This window comes from Cyprinus carpio, chromosome B25, assembly GCF_018340385.1.
Source record: "Cyprinus carpio isolate SPL01 chromosome B25, ASM1834038v1, whole genome shotgun sequence".
NCBI lineage: Eukaryota > Metazoa > Chordata > Actinopteri > Cypriniformes > Cyprinidae > Cyprinus > Cyprinus carpio.
In genome coordinates this window covers 1,814,619-1,837,457 of record NC_056621.1, presented here as the reverse complement: position 1 = coordinate 1,837,457, position 22,839 = coordinate 1,814,619, and the positions used below count along the sequence as shown (strand labels likewise).

General features: G+C 34.8%; 2 protein-coding genes across 2 annotated transcripts in view; one reads left to right on the top strand and one right to left on the bottom strand.

Moving 5' to 3' along the window:
* The window catches only part of myo9ab (myosin IXAb), a 709,890-nt gene that overhangs the window by 554,378 nt on the left and 132,673 nt on the right, over positions 1-22,839 (top strand).
* On the bottom strand, positions 8,936-20,970 carry LOC122142426 (A disintegrin and metalloproteinase with thrombospondin motifs 20-like). The gene is made up of 8 exons (XM_042753079.1): positions 20,759-20,970; positions 19,701-19,882; positions 17,720-17,856; positions 17,354-17,471; positions 11,984-12,079; positions 10,697-10,863; positions 9,232-9,361; positions 8,936-9,122 (listed from the first exon to the last, which is right to left on the bottom strand). The coding sequence occupies exons 1-8, from the start codon at positions 20,887-20,889 to the stop codon at positions 8,938-8,940; spliced, it is 1,146 nt and encodes a 381-aa protein (XP_042609013.1). The 5' UTR covers positions 20,890-20,970; the 3' UTR covers positions 8,936-8,937.

Here is a 22,839-nt window from a genome sequence, read left to right as displayed (position 1 = left end):
GCACACGACCCGCCGCGTGGAGCGGACCCACCACCACACGACACCCGAGCACTGGACCAAAACAACACACGCCACAATCAACACACACCACACCAACAGACACCCTGCCTACCCAGACCACCTCTTCAGGCAGCACACCTCAAAATGAGCAAAACCTAGCCACAAAAATGCACTGCAATAACTTTCTTTAGTTAGTCAATATAGGTTTCAATTTCAGATGAAAATTTTGCCTAATATTTGTGTGATATATATACAGTACAGGTCAAAAGTTTGGAAACATTACTATTTTGAATGTTTTTGAAAGAAGTTTCTTCTGCTCATCAAGCCTGCATTTATTTGATCAAAAATACAGAAAAAAAAAGGTAATATTGTGATATATTATTACAATTTAAAAATAATGGTTTTTAAATTTATTACACTTTAAATTATCATTTATTTTCTGTGATGCAAAGCTGAATTTTTAGGATCATTATCACATGATCCTTTAGAAATCATTCTAATATGATGATTCATTATCAAAGTTGGAAAAACAGTTCTGCTGCTTAATATTTTTCAGAACATGTCCCGTGATACTTTTTTAGGATACTTTGATGAATAAAAAGTAAAAAAAAAAAAAAGAAGCTATGTTTTTAAAATATAAATATTTTGTAATAACAAAAAAACACTACTGGTCAGTAATTTGGGGTCAGTAATTTTTTATTCTTTCTTTTGTTTAAATAAAATCAATACTTTTATGTCAGCAAGGATGTGTTTTAAATTGATAAAAAGGGATAGTAAAGAAAAATATATTATTAGAATATATATTGGGGGGGGGGGGTTAGAATTTTTTTTTTATTTGAATAAATGCAGTTCTTTTGAACCTTTTATTCATCAAATATATTAGACAGCAGAACTGTTTCCAACACTTCATAATAATTCAGAATATTAGAATGATTTCTAAAATGATCATGTGATAGACTGGATGTTACATGTGACACTGAAGGCTGGTAGTAATGATGCTGAAAAATTCAGCTTTGCATCACAGGGAATACAATTATTTTTTTAAAATATATTCAAATAGAAAACTATTATTTTAAGTTGTAATAATATTTCACAATATTACTGTTTTTTTCTGTATTTTTGATCAAGTTCTTCCCCAGAAGTGCTCATTGTATCATTTTGGCAACCTGGTTTAGAAATATTCCACCCAAAAATAAACCAAAACATTACCATAAATATATCACAAATCTTAAATTTCAACAAATATACAGCATTACAGAAACAAGTGGGGGAATACAGGAGAAAGCAAATAAATAAAAATGTGTTCTATAATGTGGGGTAATTTTAAAGCTTTTTGAAGAGAGGATTATAGTGAGTGTAATTGTTTCACAGTACTGTTGTTATCTTGTTTTTTTGGTATTTACTGATAATACAAATTAAGTTTTAATAATCTAGTAGCTCCTTATTGTCAGAAACATCACAGTGAAAAATAAATTTGATGAAAAATATATAACACAAAACTAAACTAAACTAAACTAAAATAATATGAAAAAATAAACAAATAAAATAAAAAATATTAGATGAAAATTTTGATTTTGCCTTGGGCAACTAACTAAACGAAAACTAGTTTACAAAACTATTACAATTAAAATAAATTAACGAAACACTGTACTACAGAAACACTAAAAAAAAAAAAACTTAAAAAAACCTTTGGCTTTGGCAACTAACTGAAATAAAGTTAGTTTAATTTGAGGTACTAAAATGGCTAAAAATTAAAGAAAAATAAATTCAATAAAAATAAAAATTTAAAAAAAAACATACAAAAAAAAAAAAAAAACTAAAAAAAAAAAAAAAATAAAAAAATAAAATAAAAAAAATAAAAACTAAAAAAAATAAATAAAATAAAAAATAAAAACAAAAAATAAAATAAAATAAAATAAAATAAAACATTTGATAAAAAAAACTTAACAAAAAAAAACGTTTTGCATCAACGACTAACTGAAATAAAGTTATTTTAAGTTGAGGTACTAAAATGACTAAAAATTAAAGAAAAATAAATTAAAGCTAAATAGAAATAAAGAAAAATATTTTAAAACTAAAATGATACTAAAACTAACATTTAAATACGAAAATACAAAATATGAATAAAATAACACTGTTTTTTCACATGTTTGATAGCAGCTAAATAAATACAAGCATCTAGTTTAATGACACAGTCTCTTTCAACTACAGTAACGCATGTTAAGCAGGTTTGACCTCACTGGTGTCCACTCTCCTTCCCTCACACTGACCGCAGGTGACTGAAACACACGGAGGAGTCTGGAGGAAACGAGGATAGATGAAGCACAGGACGACCTCTTTCCGCGACGCGATGGAGGCGAGTGTCTCTACAGCTGACGTAGCGCTCCCGCCAGCCCTCGCCGCACGACACAGAGCACTGAAACACACACACACAACACATAAATACAGCTGGAGGTCCTATCAACTAGGCCGGCCCCCTAATAGTGGACAGACGGAGGCGCCAGTGCGCTCACCTGCACTTAAAATACTCCGTCCTTTTTGGTCATACAGATAAGAGTAATACATCTTTCGAATCTGTAAAGACTCTACATTTATTTGTGTGCACTCACAATTAGGTCTGGACAGTAATTCACTATCAATATATATCACAATATATAATTTTTTTAAATAACGGTAATATCAATTATTAAACACATTTCCAATATTTCGATATAAATTACCAGTGTTTCCCATACATTGATTTATTTGTGGCGTTTGACTTTGTTGGCACTACACTCTATTCAAAATCAAAACGTGTCAAGGGTGTTTAATAAGAATGTATCTCTGAAGGGAACCGACTGTCTTCAGAAAAGTTTTGTTTTATTTGATAAAGTAGCATTCTTGAGTGCAGCGCTGCTTCGATTACAGCCGTTACTGGAGGAACAGCTATTCTACCGCTCTCAAAGCGCCTCCTGCTGGCAGAGAGTCAGTTTGCGTTTTCAATAAGCCCGTCTCCAGCAATTTATTTTTGTTGTTACTCACGCTGGTCCATGAGCCGTATCTCCACTGTGTGTGTCTCTGACCCACTTCTGCTGGTCTGGGTGTGTTAAACACTGCCGCTGTTCGAGGACAAGCTGACAGCTCACAGTCCTACACACACACACTAATTAACTACAAAAACACAAAATATCATCAATAAAAAGCCATTATCAAAAAAAGAAAAAAACAGTTGGTTATTATACCCTGCTGGTCAAAATTTTGGAATCATTACCATTTTTTAAAAAGAAAAAAAGTCAACTCTGCTCACAAAGGATGCATTTATTTGCTCAAAAATACAGTAAAAATTGTGAAATTTTTCAAACAGCTGTTTTCTATGTGAATATCTGTTCAAATGTAGTTGATTATTGTGATGCGCAGCTGAATTTTCAGCATCATTACTCCAGTCTTCAGTGTCACATTATCTTCAGAAATCATTCTAATATGATGATCTGCTGCTCAAGAAACATTTCTGATTATTATCAATGTTGAACACAGTTGTGCTGCACAATATTTTTGTGGAAACTGATACACTTTATTTTTCAGGATTCAAAGATGAAAATAAAGTTCAAAGGACAGCATTTATTTGAAACAGAAATCTTTTGTAATGTTATATATGTCTTTGTTGTCACTTTAGATCAATTTAATGCATCGTTTCTAAATAAAAGTATTCATTTTTAACATTTTTTTTTTTTTTTTTTTTTTTCTAAATCTGACCCCAAACTTTTGAATCTTAGAATGATTTCTGAAGGATCATCAGACGCTGAAGACTGGAGTAATGATGCTGAAAATACAGCTCTGATCACATAAATAAATTACATTTTAATGTAAATTCACACAGAAAACAGCTATTTGAAATTGTAATAATATTTCACAATTTTTACTGTACGTTTGATCAAATAAATGCAGCCTTTGTGAGCAGAAGAGACTTCTTTCATTAAAACCATTAGAAGTTGTGGTTTTAGCACTAGTGCAGACTAGTGCAGAAGCATGGGATTGTGTTAGTTCACCTGACTGTCTCGAGGTCTGGCGGCTGCGTTACAATCCCTGTCGTCCACTGTCTCGCCGTAAGCTCCCGACACACACCTGACCGCACGCATCTGATAGCCTTGACCGCAGCTCACTGTGCACTAAAAAACCATCATTCACAGATTCAGAACGACTGGTCACAGGAACTGACATGACAAAGGAACTGAGCGTCTGTTTCTCACCGGACTCCAGAGTCCGAACTGCCAGGATGCACATTCGGGAAGCTCACAGCCGCCCACCGCCGAGGGTTTGGTGTTTGGGTTGCAGCGCTGCTCATTCAGCTTCTCGTCTCCCAGAATGCAAAGCACCTGTCGGTGTCTGACGCCCTTCCCACACGTCACCAGACACTGATGTGAACAGATGCACAGATTCACTGTAGGTTAGTCAGATTGCGCTACTTAAGTCTCAAAGTACCGTATTCTCCGGAAAACAAGTCACATTTTTTTTTTATAGAAAACTTATATATGCAATTAATGTCATAAATAAAAAAAAAATCGGATTGGTGTCCAATCAGAGAGGTACGTGATCCCACATTCATTTGTTTAGCACATTTCCCACATAGTGCTAGTTTAAGTTTCACTTCAAATAAATGTGAAGCTTTGCGTTTATAACAAATATTGCTTAAAATGAATGCTACTATAATTTATGTTTGTTTTATATTCATATTTATCATTCATGTTATGTAATAAATACGGTTCAATTTAAAGGATTTGTCGTGGAGTGAGAGGAACTAATAAAACTGCACATCTATTATGTTCATAATGTTTGTAATGATACTGTGTAGCACTGATATACTGTAATTTGTGTTATTTTAAAATAAATTTTGTTTTTAAATTTTCTGTTTTAATTTTAATATGAAAGTTTCAGCAATTTGTTTTTTTTTCCGTCATTTTATTAGTAATTTTTAAAAATGTGCAATTTTGTTGATTTTTTTGTCTTTTTTAGTTTAGTTTATTAATATGTCCACGTAGTATGTATTCATTTTTATTTATTAATCTTTATAGTGTTAGTACAATTTTTAAATGCAATATTTAAAATTAGTACAGTTTAAATTCAAAAGCATTTTCTTTCACAAATTCAGAATGATTCAATTTAATTTGATTCACTTTAGTATTTTTTAAAATGCATTTATAGGTTTAAAAATTTTAAATAGGTTTATATTGTTTAAAAACTTTCCCCAATGTATCTTTAGCAAGGAAAATACAGACAAATTAGAGATAAAAATTTTCATAATCTGAAAATTAATTGAATTTAGAAAACAACAGTGCGCTGTGTATTTTGCTACAGACTATTATACATTTTGTTCATATTTGAAATTCTTTTTTTTTTCCATATTTTCTGTTTTCATTTTAAAGTTTCAGTCATTTTGTTGTGTTTTTGTCATTTTTATTAGTTTTTTTTAAATTACAGTGTTTTTCACATTTATTCTTTATAGTCTTGGTTTATTTAGTTTACATCAAGTGAAAGTAATTGAAAATGAGAAATCCGCTGGAAATAAAATATGTATTAAACAAAATATGTAATATAATATAATATATATCATTATTCTACCCAAGTAACGAAAATCTTACCCAAAGTAACTAAAATCTTATTTATGGATTTAACAATTATTTATCTATTATTATCTATTATTTACTACTATAAGAAACACCAGATCAAAACAGCATGAGTGCATCATGATGCTTTAGAATATAAGTACGGTTGGATGTGATTAGTGTCTGGTTCAGCTGTGCTCAGTACCTCGCTCCATTCGCTGGTGCTCCAGTCGGGACAGGGCACGTCATTGCAGGGTTCGCTGGTATCAGGGACTCTCTGCTAGCCTCGTTACACTCTCGGCTCCGCCCCACATGCGGCAACCATGAAGTGAGTTCAGAGCCACAGTACCCTTCCCGCATCCCGGCGGTTGGGCGCGCTAACGCGCACTATGTCCGCCGACCCGCGTCATGCTCGATCCACATGCAAACAAAACCACATCACATTCGCAATTACCAAAACCGGCACCATTATATCGAGGAGCGAACCAGCATAAAAAATAATGTGTTAACAAATTTACCAATACATACAAAAGCGAAGAATTACAGACATTATTTCTCTTGTTTCCATGCACTTGCTTCAAATGGGAAGGATTCGGACGATTTGATTCGGGATCAGTCTAAACACTTGTTTGTTTCTAGACTAAGGGTTTGGTCTAGAGTTTTTTTATAACACACCATATATTCTAGTGTGTGTGTAAGATATGTATGTATTTACAGATGCATCATCTTTAAAAGGTTTTTTCCCCATCACCTCTTGTCAGCAGAACTTACAATGACTCCAAAACCCCCTTAGAGTTTTTCTATTCCTCTCTTTATTATGAAGGGCTTTTTTTAACTCGTGTTGCGTTTTTTTTACATATCATTTGTCTGGTTTTGGAATGCAGATTTGCACTTTCGCTATTTCGTTGTCTGTAGATTTCAATACAATGCATTCTTTAAAGAGTTTGTTTCCCTGACTTCAGGCAGGCACTCAAACACCACACACGCCACAAACTCCTGCGTTTTTTTCTTTGCATCATTTCTATATGTATGCTATGGTTTTAAGCAAATGAGGGTTTGGTGTCATATCATTTCACGCGACACAGCTTTCTATGACTGGCACTATAGTCGTAGTTGTGTCTCCGACGAATTTTTGCGTCGCCACGTTACATTGGCCGCGAGCGATGGCTCGTCGCAAAGCGTGTCTGTCGCTGTATACTAGTAAAAATGAGGGTGTTTGAACGACCACTTCACAAAAGCGTCGCGGTCACAGTGAAAAAAAACAGGGAGGACAGGTGATTCGATGCCTCAAAAAGGCTATTAGATGCTGAAGGTTGTTGTAGTTAATGTAGTAATTTGGTCTATCGTTTCATATTTCGTTTCTAGTAGTTTTTAAGACAGTATATACGTTTTTTAGTATAGTTTTTTTTTTATTACTGTTTCAGCTTTTTTTTTATTTTCTATTGGATTAAGGTACTGAGTAAAAAAAAAAAAGCGTCGTGCCTCTATACTTTCTATAAACATAATGAGTTTGTACTTGGTATCACTACAGCTACATACATAAAACTCCCTAGCAGATTTATTAATATCTCACGATATTCTCAAAGTTTTTATTGAGGGGTTTGTTCATATATCATTCACACTGGTTTTATACAACATTTAAATCCTATAAACATGGTGAATTATTATTTTATTTTATTATTATTATTATTATATAGAGCTCAGGGTGAAGAATAACAGAGGATATGAGCTGTATTGTGCCTCACCTGAGACCAGGTGCTGTACTGCCAGCTCTTGAGCAGACAGTCCCCATGACATCCCTCTCGCGTCTGCGGTTTGGCCAGGTCTGCGCAGAATCTGGCCTCCATGCGCTCGCTTAGCCTCTTGTTCTGGCTGTAGCGCATGCACAGAACAGGCAAGCGCATGCACCATCGGAACATCCAGTGTAACGTGGCAACCCGGGCCACAATAGGCCAATACCGTCACCTTTTGATAACAGTCTAGGTCGGGACTAGTGGGAAACAGGTTTGAGCACGCTGGCTTCCGGCCCGGTCCTCGCGGGTTCGCACCTGGGAGACAGAAAGAGAAGAGTCTGTTAGGATCGTCGCCACTGTTGTAGCAGGCGACGCTGTAGCCCGTTCACTGAATCCAGCCGGAGGTGATGCCTTAGAATTTCATCAGATGCGGTCCTAAACAAGTTCCGCTGCACTGGGTGGGAACTGCACTAAAATATGCCGTGTGAAATCAGCATGAATCGGCAACTTGAATGTAGTGTACAGATGTAAATATTTCTTAGGGTACAGATTTAAAATAGTTCATGAAAATATTTTTGGGCAGCAAATGCAATTAACTGAAATTGCTTGTAAATTTCACAAATAATTACGAAACAGAAATGTAAGCTTTGACATTCAGTAACATAATCTTTGAAATGCACTGAAAAAACTGCTGTACAAACAATTTTTACTGAGAAATTGCTTGTAAATTTCACAATTAATTACAAAGAAACTATAACACATTGTATTAAATGTGAAATTTTGAAGTGGAAAGACTGAAGTAGTATATTCTTGTAAAATACTAAAAAAAACTTCAAAAAAAAAAATTTATAGTGTTAAAAAAAATGCATGCATTAGAAATGATTGCACATATAATTATATTTAATGTAAAAGCTGGTAATGATGGAGGATATTGATGGAAAATAGTTCACATTCGTAGCTGAGTGACTTTGCATTTAATTTAATTAATTTTTCTAATTAATTTTTTCTCATGCACTGAGCTGAACATTCCCACTTCAGTAGCACTTACACCAGATTTTAATTTTTTTACAGAGAGGTTTGTTCATGTCAATCCCATTTATTTATATTACCTTTTGTTGTTTTTAGGGCTGTTACAACATTTTCTGATTTATGATAAAAAGTGAAAGGAGGTGTCCAAAACCTCCTCTGTGAAACCTTCAACACTAATATTTCTTCTATCGTCATCATTTGTAAGTCGCTTCAGATAAAAGCATCTGCTAAATGACAATGTAAATGTATTTAAATGGAAAAAAGAGAAACATTACCTTGGCAACTTATTATTAGTTAAAGCTAAAATTACTAAAACTGAAATAAAAAGAAAAGAAAATTAAATAAATAAATAAATAAAATACTAAAAAAAATGTAAAAATATATAAAAAGTGTATTTTTTTTTCTTTTACAATATTACACATTATTTTGTGCTGTTGGATCCAAGATCCTTTTGTTGTGACACTAATTGAAGGAAAAACATTTGTAACAATAGTTATTCCAAACAAAGACTGAATATCAAATCAAACATTTAAAATGAAAATATTTTCAGTCAATTCAGTGTTTGCAGAATTTGAAGTTTTCCTTTTGCTGCATCACTAGTATGGGACTGCTGCATTACTAATATAAAACACCAGAGGCGTGCTGTACTTGTACCTGAGTTCACAGTCAGTATTGCAGGGCTCCGTTGTGCCTCTGGGTCGAGGTAGATTCTCACACCTCTGCTCCGAAACCACCAAATGATCACTCTTACGAACACACACGGCCTTCCGCCGCCGCTCACCTGCAGACAAACACACAGATGACGTGGAAGTGGCTTCCTTTCAGCTAAAAAGGTGTTTAAGGAGGACGAAAACCAGGCAAAAAAGCCGCAAACAACCCCAGCATGGCACCTTGACATATGCGGCTGCACTCCTGCCAGGGGCCTGACAGATCCCACACAAACTGCTCTCTCTGCTCCTCGATGGGAATACTGAAGGAATATCTGACGTCAGGATTATACAGGTTTCCCACGCACAGAACCTGAGACGACAACAGATTCGTTACACAGGAAGCCTGGAAATCTCCCTCAGATGAAGATATATCAGTCTATTATACTGCAGAATCATCTTATGAAGGCATTTTATTAATTAATCATTTCATTTAGCAGCATTTTTGCCTTTTTTCCAGGAAAACATATCTAAGCATTCTTAAATCAAGACATATTCTCTGAATAAAGACTTATTCAGTCTTGTTATTATTAAAATTATAATAATAATAATAATAATCAGTTTAATTAATTGTAATAAAGCTGAAATAAAAAATTTTTTAAATTACATGAGAAAAACTAACTTTTTTGCCTTGTCAGCTATCTGAAATAACGTTTAAGTTGAAGCACTAAAATGACAAACTAAAATAAAAATAAGTAAGCTACATATTTAAATTATTTAAAAAAATAGTTTTATGACTGTATATTTTATTATAAAAATATATTTTATAGAAAAATCATGCGTTATTCATCATAAAGCTGAAAATAAAATATATCAAGTTGTATATGATTTTTTGCCTTGGCAATTAAATTAAATTAAATTAAATTAAATTAAATTAAATTAAAATTAAATTAACTTAAAATTAAATTAAATTAAATTAAATTAAAGTTGAAGCATACTAAAATAGACTTAAACTGAAAATAAAATAAAATAAGGTTATATTTAAAAAAAACTAAAATTCAATTATATGTTTTAAAAAAATTACATTTTATTTTTAGATAAAATCATTTTAATTAACTGAAAAAGCTTAAATAAAACAAAATATAAATATTACATAAAAACTTTTTTACGTTGAAGCACTAAAATAACCAAAACTGAAATAAACAAATTAAAGATAAATATTTAAATATTTCAAAACCATAAAATTATTAATATTTTTCTTTTAAAATTATATTTGATTTTTAAATAAAATCTAAAAATTACCAAAGCATGTAGCAACATACTAAAACTAAAATTGAAATGAAAACTGAAAATCTAAAAATAAAAGCTCATTCAAAATATTAATAAAACTATAATAGTATATAAATAATACTAAAATAACTAAATAATACAGGTCTTATTCTTACACAATTCGCACACAGTTTGGATTCTTAGGTAATTTATGTATTAGTTATATTTTTTTCCTGAAAACAAAGATACCAATAAAAGCTTGTGCCCAAACCAGGCTTAACAAATAAGGTGATGCACAACAAGATATCTAGCTGGCTGACTGGTTTCTGTTGCATTCATGTGATGCTTGACAGCTCATTAGTCTGAAACTGTGCTGTGGTTTTGTATCATTTCACTGTAAACTTCTTCAGATTGGCTGTGTTTGGTGTAGTTCACTTGCCTGCAGCACGAGCTCCTCCTCGATCCGCTCCGTGCAGTTGATCCGCTCAACCGTGGTGTTAGATCCGCTGTACTCGATCTCTGCTCCCTTAAAGGTGATTTCCCTTTTAAACATGGACACCACGAAGTTCCCGTTCAGGAGGAAGTTGGACTGACTGTCAGACAGAGCTGCAGATGAGAAAGATCAGGGCCTGTATTCAGAAAACATCAAAACTAAAAAAATATCACAAAACACAAAAAGCTTTATAACAAAAAATCTGAAAAGTTATAAGAACAGAAAAGAGGAGTCCTAAGTCACTAAGACCAAGCCACAAACTATCCTAAAATAGCTGTTGCCAGCAATCTGCCTCCAAGCATAAACATTTTAGAAACATTTGATGATAATGAGCTTTTGTAAAGGTATCACCTTTGGTTTTGGAGGTTATCCCAACTCCAGGTTTTCCTTTGATTATATCCTTGTTTTCATTAAACAGTTGGGCAAGAAGTAACAGCTGTTCTCGCGTCCAGTTTGGTTTTCTTTTACGTTTGCATGTCTAACTATCAGCCATGACTATTCTACTCTGTTAATTAAAAGGCTGTTTATATGCATATTCACTACGAGAAGCACACATGTAAGAGGCTGACAGTTAGCTGAACATATACTTGTTAATTTAGTTACATCATAAAAAAATCATTATAATAATACAGCATAATAATACACCACACAACAATATTTCTATGAATAAATCTCTGACGGAGACTATCAGCCAATCACAGCATAGTTAGTAAGCATGCTGAAATCTTGAAGACTACTCTCTATTCCTTAGTAAAAGTTTGTCTCAGCAGATTGGTGAATAGATTTTAAGAGAAAACACTTAGCTAAAATCTTTTTAGGAGTAAGATAAAATGTTTTGTGAATATGGGCCCAGACCTGGACAGTGAACCTCAGGTCACGTCTCATTCATCAGCTGTGTGTGTTTGTGTTTATTTGGCCTTTTGACTCGAGTGTGAACAGCTACACAAACGTCCTGGACACGCTCGCTCACTTTCATTAGCACCTCGGCGTCTGTCAATCATCCAGAGTTTGCTCTCCTGCGACCCCGAATTCCCGGAAGAGTCACGGTGAAGCAGCATTGTAATACCACAGCTGTTCTGGACATGTGCCATTGTAACAGCATGGTATTCTTCATTTGAGTGCCACGTAAATATCATGGCATATAAACACAGCAATCATTCAGTATATATTACACGTATCAGAGTACTGTGGTATTACCAGGGTAATCTGGTCTGGTTATCTGTACTAACTCACCGAGGTAGTTATCATCTTCTGGCAATCCTGAGTAGCTGACCTGCTTTATATCGATGTTGGTCGCACCAGCAGGAATCCGAACCACAACGTTGTAACCTACAACACAAGAACTAGATTAGAAACCCTAGAAAGCGATGATAACAAGATGAGAAAAAGCAGCGAGTGATGAGAAAGAGATGAGAAACTCCACAGAGCAATGGGAAAAAGACGACAGAAAAAACACCAGAGAGTAGAACAAGTTAAGAAACACCAGAAAGAGATGAGAAAAAGAGACGACGAGAAAGAGATGAGAAACACCAAGTAACGGTGAGAAGATGAGAAACACCAGAGATTAACCTGTTAGCCAGCACCCCCCATTATGGGACTCACAGCTGAAAATGACCTACCTAACTTAAAATTGTAATAGTTCCTGACTTCAATTTTGAAACCATAAAAAAATTAGATTCCTGCAACCATTTTTCTGAGACTATGTCTAGTCCCTCCCCCAAAGTGGAAAAGAACTATAAAGACCAAGAGGTATCACTTTACAATAAGACCTCATAAGTTAACCTTAGTTAATGCATTAACATTCACAATAAACAATAGCTAGATTTGCTACAGAAGTTATTCATCTTTGTTGAAAAATACAATTCTTAGTTCATGTTAGCTCATTAAATAACACAGTTGCAACTTTCAATTTTAACAATGTGTTATTAAATATTGGAATACCTACGATTAATGGATATTCAGAATTTTGGCAGTTTATGTTAACCAATAAATTAACTAATGTTAACTAATGAAGCCCTAATGTAAAGTGTGAACGAACAATAAAGAATCAAAACACTTTCAAACAATATCTAGGGCATGTTGTAGTCCAGATTAAAATGATAAAAAAAAGAAAGTAAATAGCCTATTAAGTCTAAATATTTTTAAGTATTTGGCACTGTAATGAACACCATAGCAAATCCACAAATTTGAGTTGCTATTTAAATCTATTTAAATATGTTTTAGAAAGTAGCAGCTGCTTTATTTATGGGGTTTACAGGGTAACGGCTGCATTTTCTGCAGTTTAGCGCCATCTGGTGTCAGAGAGTGAATGAGCTTTCATTCAGTGCGTCTCTCAAGTGTTCACCCATGTGCTTCTCATGCGTGCTTGTTTACATCAGAGCCATGCGTCTTTAAAGCAGCATACAGCGGTGCTGTGCATTTTGACCAGTTGATGGGAAAAGTATTCTTAAAATGCATCACAAATTCTGCATAATTTGTAATGTATAATTATTCACGGTATTTACAAGTGCCCACGATAACAATATTGTGCATATTCATTACCGTGATATGTTGCATTACCGAATACTGGCACATGTCTACAATACACTCACACTGATAGACACTCAAACAGTCGGTAATCACATGCTGATGAACACAAAACATAATCAAACAAAACAGACACACAATACATTCAGTATTCACAGTCTATTCATATAGAACGCATTCACACTGATAGCTGTCTATCACACGCTGATTATCAGTCATAGAGATGGTAATCATGTAGATACAGCCACATTCCCCACAAAACACACACACATATCTGAAAAATGTTGAAGAAGAAAAATAGAAAGAATAATTTGTGCAAAAAGCTGACTGCTAAGTTACGCCTCCATCAGATGACAGGTGCATCAGAGCGCGCGTCACGAGCTGTCACGAGAGAGCGGCAGAACTCAAATAAACAATATTCCGCTTATCTTTGACATTTTTTTAGTGGATCGTCTCATTCTGTTTGTTGAACACTGCATGCCTACAAAACCATGCTGTTTTTTTACTACCAAGACGCAGTTTTTGAGCATAGGTTATTCCATAACGGATACAAACAATACTTTCCCCAAAGAACTGAGACGTAAACAAAGGAATTACCATCCATATTACAACGTTATTGCTTCGTTGGACTAAACATGCTCTATGAGATGTCATTCAGCGGACCCTTACCTTTCTAACTAAACCAGGATTTACAGCTGTGGATGTGTTTATGACTCGCTATTACAACAAATCTGGTACCTACTGAGTTTTGTTTATACATGTTTTGATGTGTACTGCTTACACAAATTTAGCAAACACATTCCTTATAAGATTTCCATTGAAAAACAGCGATCTGTCATCGATGCTATGAGATGTCGTTCAGTTGACCCTTACCTTTCTAACTAAACCGGGATTACAGCTGTGGTTGTGTTTATGACTCGTTATTACGACGAATTTGGTATGTACTGCGTTTTGTTTATACATGTTTTGATGTGTACGGATTACACAAATTTAGCAAATACATTCCTTATAAGCTTTCCATTAAAAACATCGATCTGTTGTCGATGCTTGAGGTTTAGACCTTTAAAATGTTAAATAGTTTGTGAAGATTAATTTTGTCCCGTTACATTTAATCTATTCGTAAACATTGACACATGCAAACAAAGAGCATTCAGTGCGTCGGTGTCCAGGTGCGGGTTAACAGGTTAATGAGAAAGAAATGAAAAACACCAGAAAACAATGAGAAAGAGATGAGAGACACCACAGAGCAATGAGAAAAAGTTGGGAAACACCAGAGAGTGTCAAGAACAAGATATGAAACACCAGAAAATGATGAGAAAGAGATGAGAAAAAAAGATAAATGAAATTAAAAATGAAAAAGAGATGAGAAACACCAGAGAATGATGAGGAAAAGATTAAAAACACCAGAGAGTAGTGAGAACAAGATAAGAAAAAGTCCAGAGAGTGATGAGAAAAAGATGAGAAACACAAGAGATCAATGAAAACAAGATGAGGAAAAACCAGAGAGTGATGAAAAAAGGAGAGAAACACTGAGAAACACCAGACAGTGATGAGAAACACTGAGAAACACCAGGGAATGGTGAGAACAAGGTTAGCAACACTGAGAAACACCAGGGGGTGGTGAGAACAAGATGAGAAACACTGAGAAACACCAGGGAGTGGTGAGAACAAGATGAGAAAGACTGAGAAACACCAGGGGGTGGTGAGAACAAGATGAGAAACACCAGACAGTGATGAGGCAAAAGATGAGAAACACTGAAGAAATGCCAGGGAATGGTTGAGAACAAGGTGAGAAACACTGAGAAATATCAGGGGTGGTGAGAACAGATGAGAAACACCCAGACAGTGATGAGAAAGAAAAAATAAAAACCAATGAATAGTAACAACAATATCAACACTGAGAAACACCAGGGAATGGTGAGAACAAGATGAGAAACACTGAGAAACACCAGGGGGTGGTGAGTACAAGGTGAGAAACACTGAGAAATATCAGGGGTGGTGAGAACAAGATGAGAAACACCAGACAGTGATTAAGAAACACCAGGGAATGGTGAGAACAAGGTTAGCAACACTGAGAAACACCAGGCAGTGATTGGTGGTGGTGAGGACAAGATGAGAAACACTGAGAAACACCAGGGGGTGGTGAGAACAAGATGAGAAACACCAGACAGCGATGAGAAAAAGATGAGAAACACTGAGAAATGCCAGGGAATGGTGAGAACAAGGTGAGAAACACTGAGAAATATCAGGGGTGGTGAGAACAAGATAAGAAACACCAGACAGTGATGAGAAACACTGAGAAACACCAGGGAAATGGTGAGAACAAGGTTAGCAAACTGAGAAGAAACACCAGGGGGTGGTGAGAACAAGATGAGAAACACTGAGAAATACCAGGGGGTGGTGAGAACAAGATGAGAAACACTGAGAAACACCAGGGAATGGTGAGAACAAGATGAGAAACACCAGGGAGTTGTGAGAAAAAGATGAGAAACACTGAGAAATACCAGGGAGTGGTGAGAACAAAGTTAGCAACACTGAGAAACACCAGGGGGTGGTGAGAACAAGATGAGAAAACACCAGACAGTGATGAGAAACACTGAGAAACGACCCAGGGAATGTTGAGAACAAGATGAGAAACACCAGACAGTGATGAGAAACACTGAGAAACACCAGGGAATCAACACAAAAAAACAAGAAACACTGAGAAACACCAGATGATAATGAAAACTAAGAAACACCAGACCAGACAGTGATGAGAAACACTGAGAAACACCAGGGAATGGTGAATGTTGAGAAACAAGATGAGAAAACACCCAGACAGTGATGAGAAACACTGAACAGAAGAAAACACCAGGGAATGGTGAGGAACAAGGTTAGAAACACTGAGAAACACCAGGGGGTGGTGAGAACAAGATGAGAAAACACTGAGAAACACCAGGGGAATGGTGAGAACAAGGTTAGCCAACACTGAGAAATACCAGGGGGTGGTGAGAACAAGATGAGAAACACTGAGAAACACCAGGGGGTGGTGAGAACAAGATGAGAAACACTGAGAAACACCAGGGGGTGGTGAGAACAAGATGAGAACACCAGACAGTGATGAGAAAAAGATGAGAAACACTGAGAAACGCCAGGGAATGATGAGAACAAGGTGAGAAACACTGAGAAATATCAGGGGTGGTGAGAACAAGATGAGAAACACCAGACAGTGATGAGAAACACTGAGAAACACCAGGGAATGGTGAGAACAAGGTTAGCAACACTGAGAAACACCAGGGGGTGGTGAGGTGAGAAAACAAGATGAGAACAAGATGAGAAACACTGAGAAACACCAGGGGGTGGTGAGAACAAGATGAGAAACACCAGACAGTGATGAGAAAAAGATGAGAAACACTGAGAAACACCAGGGAATGGTGAGAACAAGATGAGAAACACTGAGAAACACTGGTGGGGTTGGTGAGAAAAAGATGAGAAACACCAGACAGTGATGAGAAAAAGATGAGAAACACTGAGAAACACCAGGGAGTGGTGAGAACAAGATGAGAAACACCAGACAGTGATGAGAAAAAAGATGAAGAAAACACTGATAAACACCAGGGGGTGGTGGTGAGAACAAGATGAGAAACACCAGACAGCGATGAGAAAAAGATGAAACACTGATAAAAACCAGGGGGTGGTGGTGAGAAAAAGATGAGAAACACTGAGAAACACCAGGGAGTGGTGAGAAAAAGGATGAGAAATACTGAGAAACACCAGGGTGTGATGAGAACAAGATAAGAAACACCAGGGAGTAATGAGAAAACAGCAGAGGAACATGATTTTAGCCATGTTTGACGAGTAGTGTTCTAATCAAAACCAAAGAAAGAAAAAATAAAGGAAATCAACAAATAGAAGAAGAGGAATAAGGGGAGAAACCCCTTCTGTGTCACATGATTTCTTGCTCCTTTATCCCACCCATGAAAGAAAGAACTTATCCAAAAATGAACAAATGGTTCTGTCATTTCCCAGCATGCCCCTCACTGCAAACCTTTCAAGAGGGATGAAAAAAGGAGAGCATAGCGGTCCATATGGTCTCACCATATTGTGCGTTGTTGAAGGTTCCAGCGAGGGTCTTACATGAAGAGTTGTCTCCTCCACAGACGCCACACTTATCATTTCTGGCCTTCGAGTTCAAAACATGGTCACAACCTGCTTGCTATGATAAACACATACAATAAGAATATCAGTTTCCATTTGCACCACAAATTTACCATGGGTACATACCATGGTATTACTATGTTTACTTTAAACATGTACCATGGTAACTTGATGGGTTTTAGATAAACGCCATGGTAGTACCATGTTATTCTTTGAAGTCCAATTGTATATGAATTCGGTAATCATTCAGTACTGTAATAAATTTCAAAGTATAATAGTATTATCATTTTAGAAGTCCTTTCATACCCTGCATAGCCCTTGTACACAGATATCATACGTGTCCGGTCCACACGGGGTCCCGTCGATGACCCGATCCCTCAGCTGATAGTACGCCGTCGTCCCCGTGACACGGCAGAAGAGTTTACAGCGATCCTTCATCAGAACTGAGAAACAAGAGAGATGAGTTTTTTGGCATTAGTTTACCATTATTTTGTTGATTCTGTACAATATGGAGTCAGTAAGTTTTTTTTTAATAATAACGAGAAAGGAATTAGTGATGAGAAAGAGATGAAAAACACCAAAGTGTAATCATAAAGTGATGAAAAACACCAGAGAACAATGAAAAACAGTTGAGCTACAGGGTCTGTGTACATTTTGATAGTTTATTTTTCAAATTGAAATGAAATAAGCAGAAATGACTGATTACTTTGTGATTACTTTTTTAATTACTGCATTACTTTCCCACTGCTTCACTGTCGTTTTGTACTTTTATAGAAATAACAATATCAATGTAGTTCAGCTGGACAGCAGACAAGCGTCCGCTTCATAGTGAGTGAGTTTGCCTTTGTTTTATATTGTTGTTGTGTTTTCAATAAACTGATAATGAAACACAAACCGAGCGTTCGTTTTAATGGTGAAAATCCAAATACCTTAAAATATAACACGAATATTTGTGTCATCCTTCTTATTCATTTTGTCAATAAAAGTTTGTTTAATATAAGCAACTTTTATTGTACTATTTTTGTTGTTGTTGTTGTTGTTGTGTTTTCATTAAATTAACAATGAACCAAAAACTACATTCATTTTAAAGGGTAAAATCCATTTATTTAGGGTCCTATAGGATCCACCTTACTCATTTTATTAATAACGAATAATGATAATTTTTTTAACAAAGAATGTGGTAAGATATAAAGATCAAATAAGTATAAATAAGATAAAATAAGTGTGCTAATGGAGGCTGATACTGTTGAGCACATAACGTTAAAGGCTTCTTAACATCGGTTACCATTACACTCGGTTGGAGAGTCAAGAAGGATGTTTTTTTTTTTTTTTTATGTAGATTACAAACTGTCCAGTGTAAATATATAATACAGCATCATAGCATATAATCACATAAACACGTCATATGCCTGTAGCCAAAACATGACAGTTTTTATTACATGTTTCTGATCAGCTAATAAAGTGCAAAGTCATTCTGAAGTCTACTTCTGTGTGTCAGAGAGCGATGTGATTTCTCCATTTCATCTGTCAGCAAGTAACTGTACAGCATTCACTTCAGATAAAAGCATCTGCCAAAAGCATGAATGCTGTCTGTGTGCTATTCATCAGAGTTTGACGAGCTCAACAGATTTATTATGAAGCACGGCTCCTCCATCAGCCGCTAGAAAACCATTACAACATTAGCTGCAGCCAGTGTTGCCAACTCATTTTCAGAGAAAGCTGCTGAAGGAAAGTCGATTTGTTGTTAAAAGTTGCTAAATTACATTATGATGTAATCACAATGCAAAATTGTGTCACAACATCAAATCTCAGCTAAAAATAGATTTTATAAATGTTAATTTAGATTTGTTTGTAAAATAATATGCATAACACAATATTAAAATATAAATAGCTGCATTTAAAAAAAAACATTATTGAATTATTGAACTATTACACATTTTTTAATTGCTTACAATTTAAGTTTTTTAATAGCTAGTACACTAGTAATACTACACATTTTCAACAATTATGCTTTGAGCAGTGTATTAGTAGTGTTAGTACCTATGCTACAGTTAGTGTGTTAGTATGCTACACTCTAAGAAGAGTCTGTAAAAGTAGGGCACAATCTACTATGTTAGTAGAAATTTTTGCCAAATTAATGTTAAAAATTGCTAAATTTGTTGCTAGGTGCTTTGGGAGAAAAAAGTTGCTAGGGTAGTCTGAAAAGTTGCTAAATTTAGCGAGAAAATAGCAGTGGCTGCAGGTCTGTGTGTGTGTGTGTGATAGGTCAGAGGTCAAAGACACTCACTGCCGCTGTACTTGGGCACCCAGCGGACGGAGGGCGGCAGTCCGTTGATGTTGAAGTGTTTCCCGTCGAACTGCGCACACTGCTCTTCCCTGAAATCCCTCCGGCCGCGGGGACACGGATCCGTGTTACACGAGCGGAACTTCATTCTGCGGCCTACACAAAACCGGCCTCCGTTCCTCGGCCTGAGAACCAGAAAGATATCTGTGCAGTCACACACTGAACGCCTTTTGATAGGTAAAAATTATTTAATATGAAAATTCACCAATTCAATGCAATTGGGCACATTTACAGAAAGTCAAACTTCTTAATTACTTAAAAACTTCTTAATAACTAAATTTAAAAAATATATATTCTCTTTTAGGGCCATTAAGATCACTCCAAATTAAAAGAAAATTATAAGAAATAATATTTTGCCTAAAGAAAATTTTATTTTTATTTACTATTAATAACACGATGGGGTGAATAGATATCATATTGAATCACATGTAAAATAACAAAGAAAAAAATGTGTATAAAGAAAATGAATCCTACTGTACTTTTAATGCCATTAAGATCATATTTCACTTTAAAATTGAAACAAAATTATATATATATATATATATATACACACATACATACGCATATATATATATATATATATATATATATATATATACATTTTTTATTATTTTTATATTATCATATTGTTACTAAATAAGAAAGAAAGAACAAAAGACAGAAAGAAAAAGAAAGATCATATTTCACTCTAAAATTAAAAGAAAAAAATAAATTATATTTTGCCTAAATATATAGCTTATTTGTTTTTTTTAATACTTTTTTACTTTTAATGACATGTTGGGGTAAATCTATATACAAATATATATATATATATATATATATATATGTGTATTTTTTTTTTAAAAGTTGTAATTTATAACATTATTTTCATTAAAACAGGATGTGTGTGGACTGGTTTTGCTGTTGTTTTGGGGATGTAATGTAGGAAACAATTCCCCCAAAAATCTAATCACCATCAGGGGTTATTGAGTCTCAATGTGTGTGTGTGTTGATGCGCTTACTCAGGTTTATTGCAGTCTCTGCTTGTGCTGCGTGTTCCTCCTCCACAGGTCCTGGAACAAACACTGTAGGGGCCCCAGGGGCCCCATTCACCATGAACTGGCTTCATGTCCATCTCTTTATTTACACACATGCCGTGCCTGCAGTGCTAAAAACACACAAACATTATATCAGAAATGACATCATCAGGTGTCCAGAAATTAACTGCCCACAAATCATGGTTTTAAAAATGTTAAAAAAGTTAAATTAAACACACACACACACACATACACACACACACACATATATATATATATATATATAATTTTAAATTTGTATTGTAATACATTTTTGTTATATATATATATATATATATATATATATATATATATATGTAAGGATAACACAATTTATAAATGTATAAATATTTAAATATAATTTCATATATTTCTTTTTGCTCTCTTTCTAAAAACTTTACATATTTTCTAAATATACAATTAGGCATATTTATTAAAAAAACATGATATAAAAATGCATAGATATATATGAAAAATAAATTATTATTTTTTATTATTAAATTACTTTTGCCCTCTCTCTATTTTACACACACATACACACAAACACACACACACACACAAACACACACACACACACACACACATATATATATAGTCATTCTCTCTCTTTTTCTATATATATATCTATATAATATATAAAATGGGAAAACAAATTATTATTTTTATTATTATTATTAAATATTAAACAAATAAAAGACATTTGTAACAACTATAAAGAAAAAAACAATGTATAAATATATAAATAAATATATATATATATTATACTATATATATATCTTTTTTTTTTTTTTTTACAGACACATGGATTATAACATCAAAAATTGTTTAATAATAAAACCCTATACACAACACTCTCATAACATCCACAGTCCCCTAAGGACCAGTGATGCAGAATGATGACTGAGATACTGCAAAAGTGCATCATGGATCTTAAAGGTGCAGTAGGAGATCTTGGGAAATGCTAACTAGCCTGATAGCACTGAAAGCAAACGTCCCACCTTCCCTGCAATCGCCGTCCGAAGCCACACCTCCTGAACACATGAACGCACACAGACCAGACGACCAGAGACAAGATTACTACAATACATCATGTGCTATTCACCGGTGAGAAAACTTTATAGCGCAGTTAGTAAAAGTACTACAGTACCTGCCATTCTCGCTCTGTCTGTACACAGAATATATAAATACATTTATTTATATGTATTTATATATAAAATATATATATGTTATATATTCATTAAGTTAAGACCACTTAACTTAATGATTGCTATCTGGATGTGAAGAGACTTTCCACCAGCATAACAAACAAATATTTCTGAAGACAATCAGCTATTGCACCTTTAATACTCGCTCACTACAGTAATATCTGACAGTGCACATGCTCTGTGTTTGGCGTCATCAGACAGACAGGGACCCGCTGGCAGTAACCGAACCCTCGCTGCGTAGCGCTGGCTGGAATGCAGGACAGGCTGGCGTCGGTCTCGCACACACGCACCAGACGCGATAACTAAACCTGAGCGCACAGATAAGAGCGACAGAGCTCATTACAGTCTCGCAGCGCTGCTTCCTCTCTTCCCACAGTCACATCTCTACTGCCAAAGCCCTTCCTGCTTTCCTCCATCACATCATTCACCACAGATACTCCGATACATACCACACTACTCACATTCATTTGTGATGCTGGAGCACAGAAGCAGTCATAAGTAGCACAGGGATATTTGTAGCAATAGACAACAATACATTGTATGGGTCACAATTATACATTTTTCTTTTATGCCAAAAATCATTAGGATATTAAGTAAAGATCATTTTCCATGAAGATATTTTGTACATTTCCTACTGTAAATATATCAAAACGTAATTTTGGATTAGTAATATGCATTAAGAACTTCACTTGAACAACTTTAAAGACGATTTTCTCAATATTTAGATTTTTTTGCTCCCTCAGATTCCAGATTTTCAAATAGTTGTATCTCAGACAAATATTGTCCTCCTAATAAACCATACATCAATGGAGAGACTATTTA

Excerpts from the sequence above, each read along its gene's own strand:
- LOC122142426 (XM_042753079.1), bottom strand. The coding sequence starts at position 20,889 with ATGTGTGTAAATAAAGAGATGGACATGAAGCCAGTTCATGGTGAATGG. Across the intron at positions 19,883-20,758 it reads AGAGACTGCAATAAACCTGA|GCCGAGGAACGGAGGCCGGT; the intron begins GTAAGCGCATCA and ends TCTGGTTCTCAG. Across the intron at positions 17,472-17,719 it reads GTGTACAAGGGCTATGCAGG|CAAGCAGGTTGTGACCATGT; the intron begins GTATGAAAGGAC and ends TGTTTATCATAG.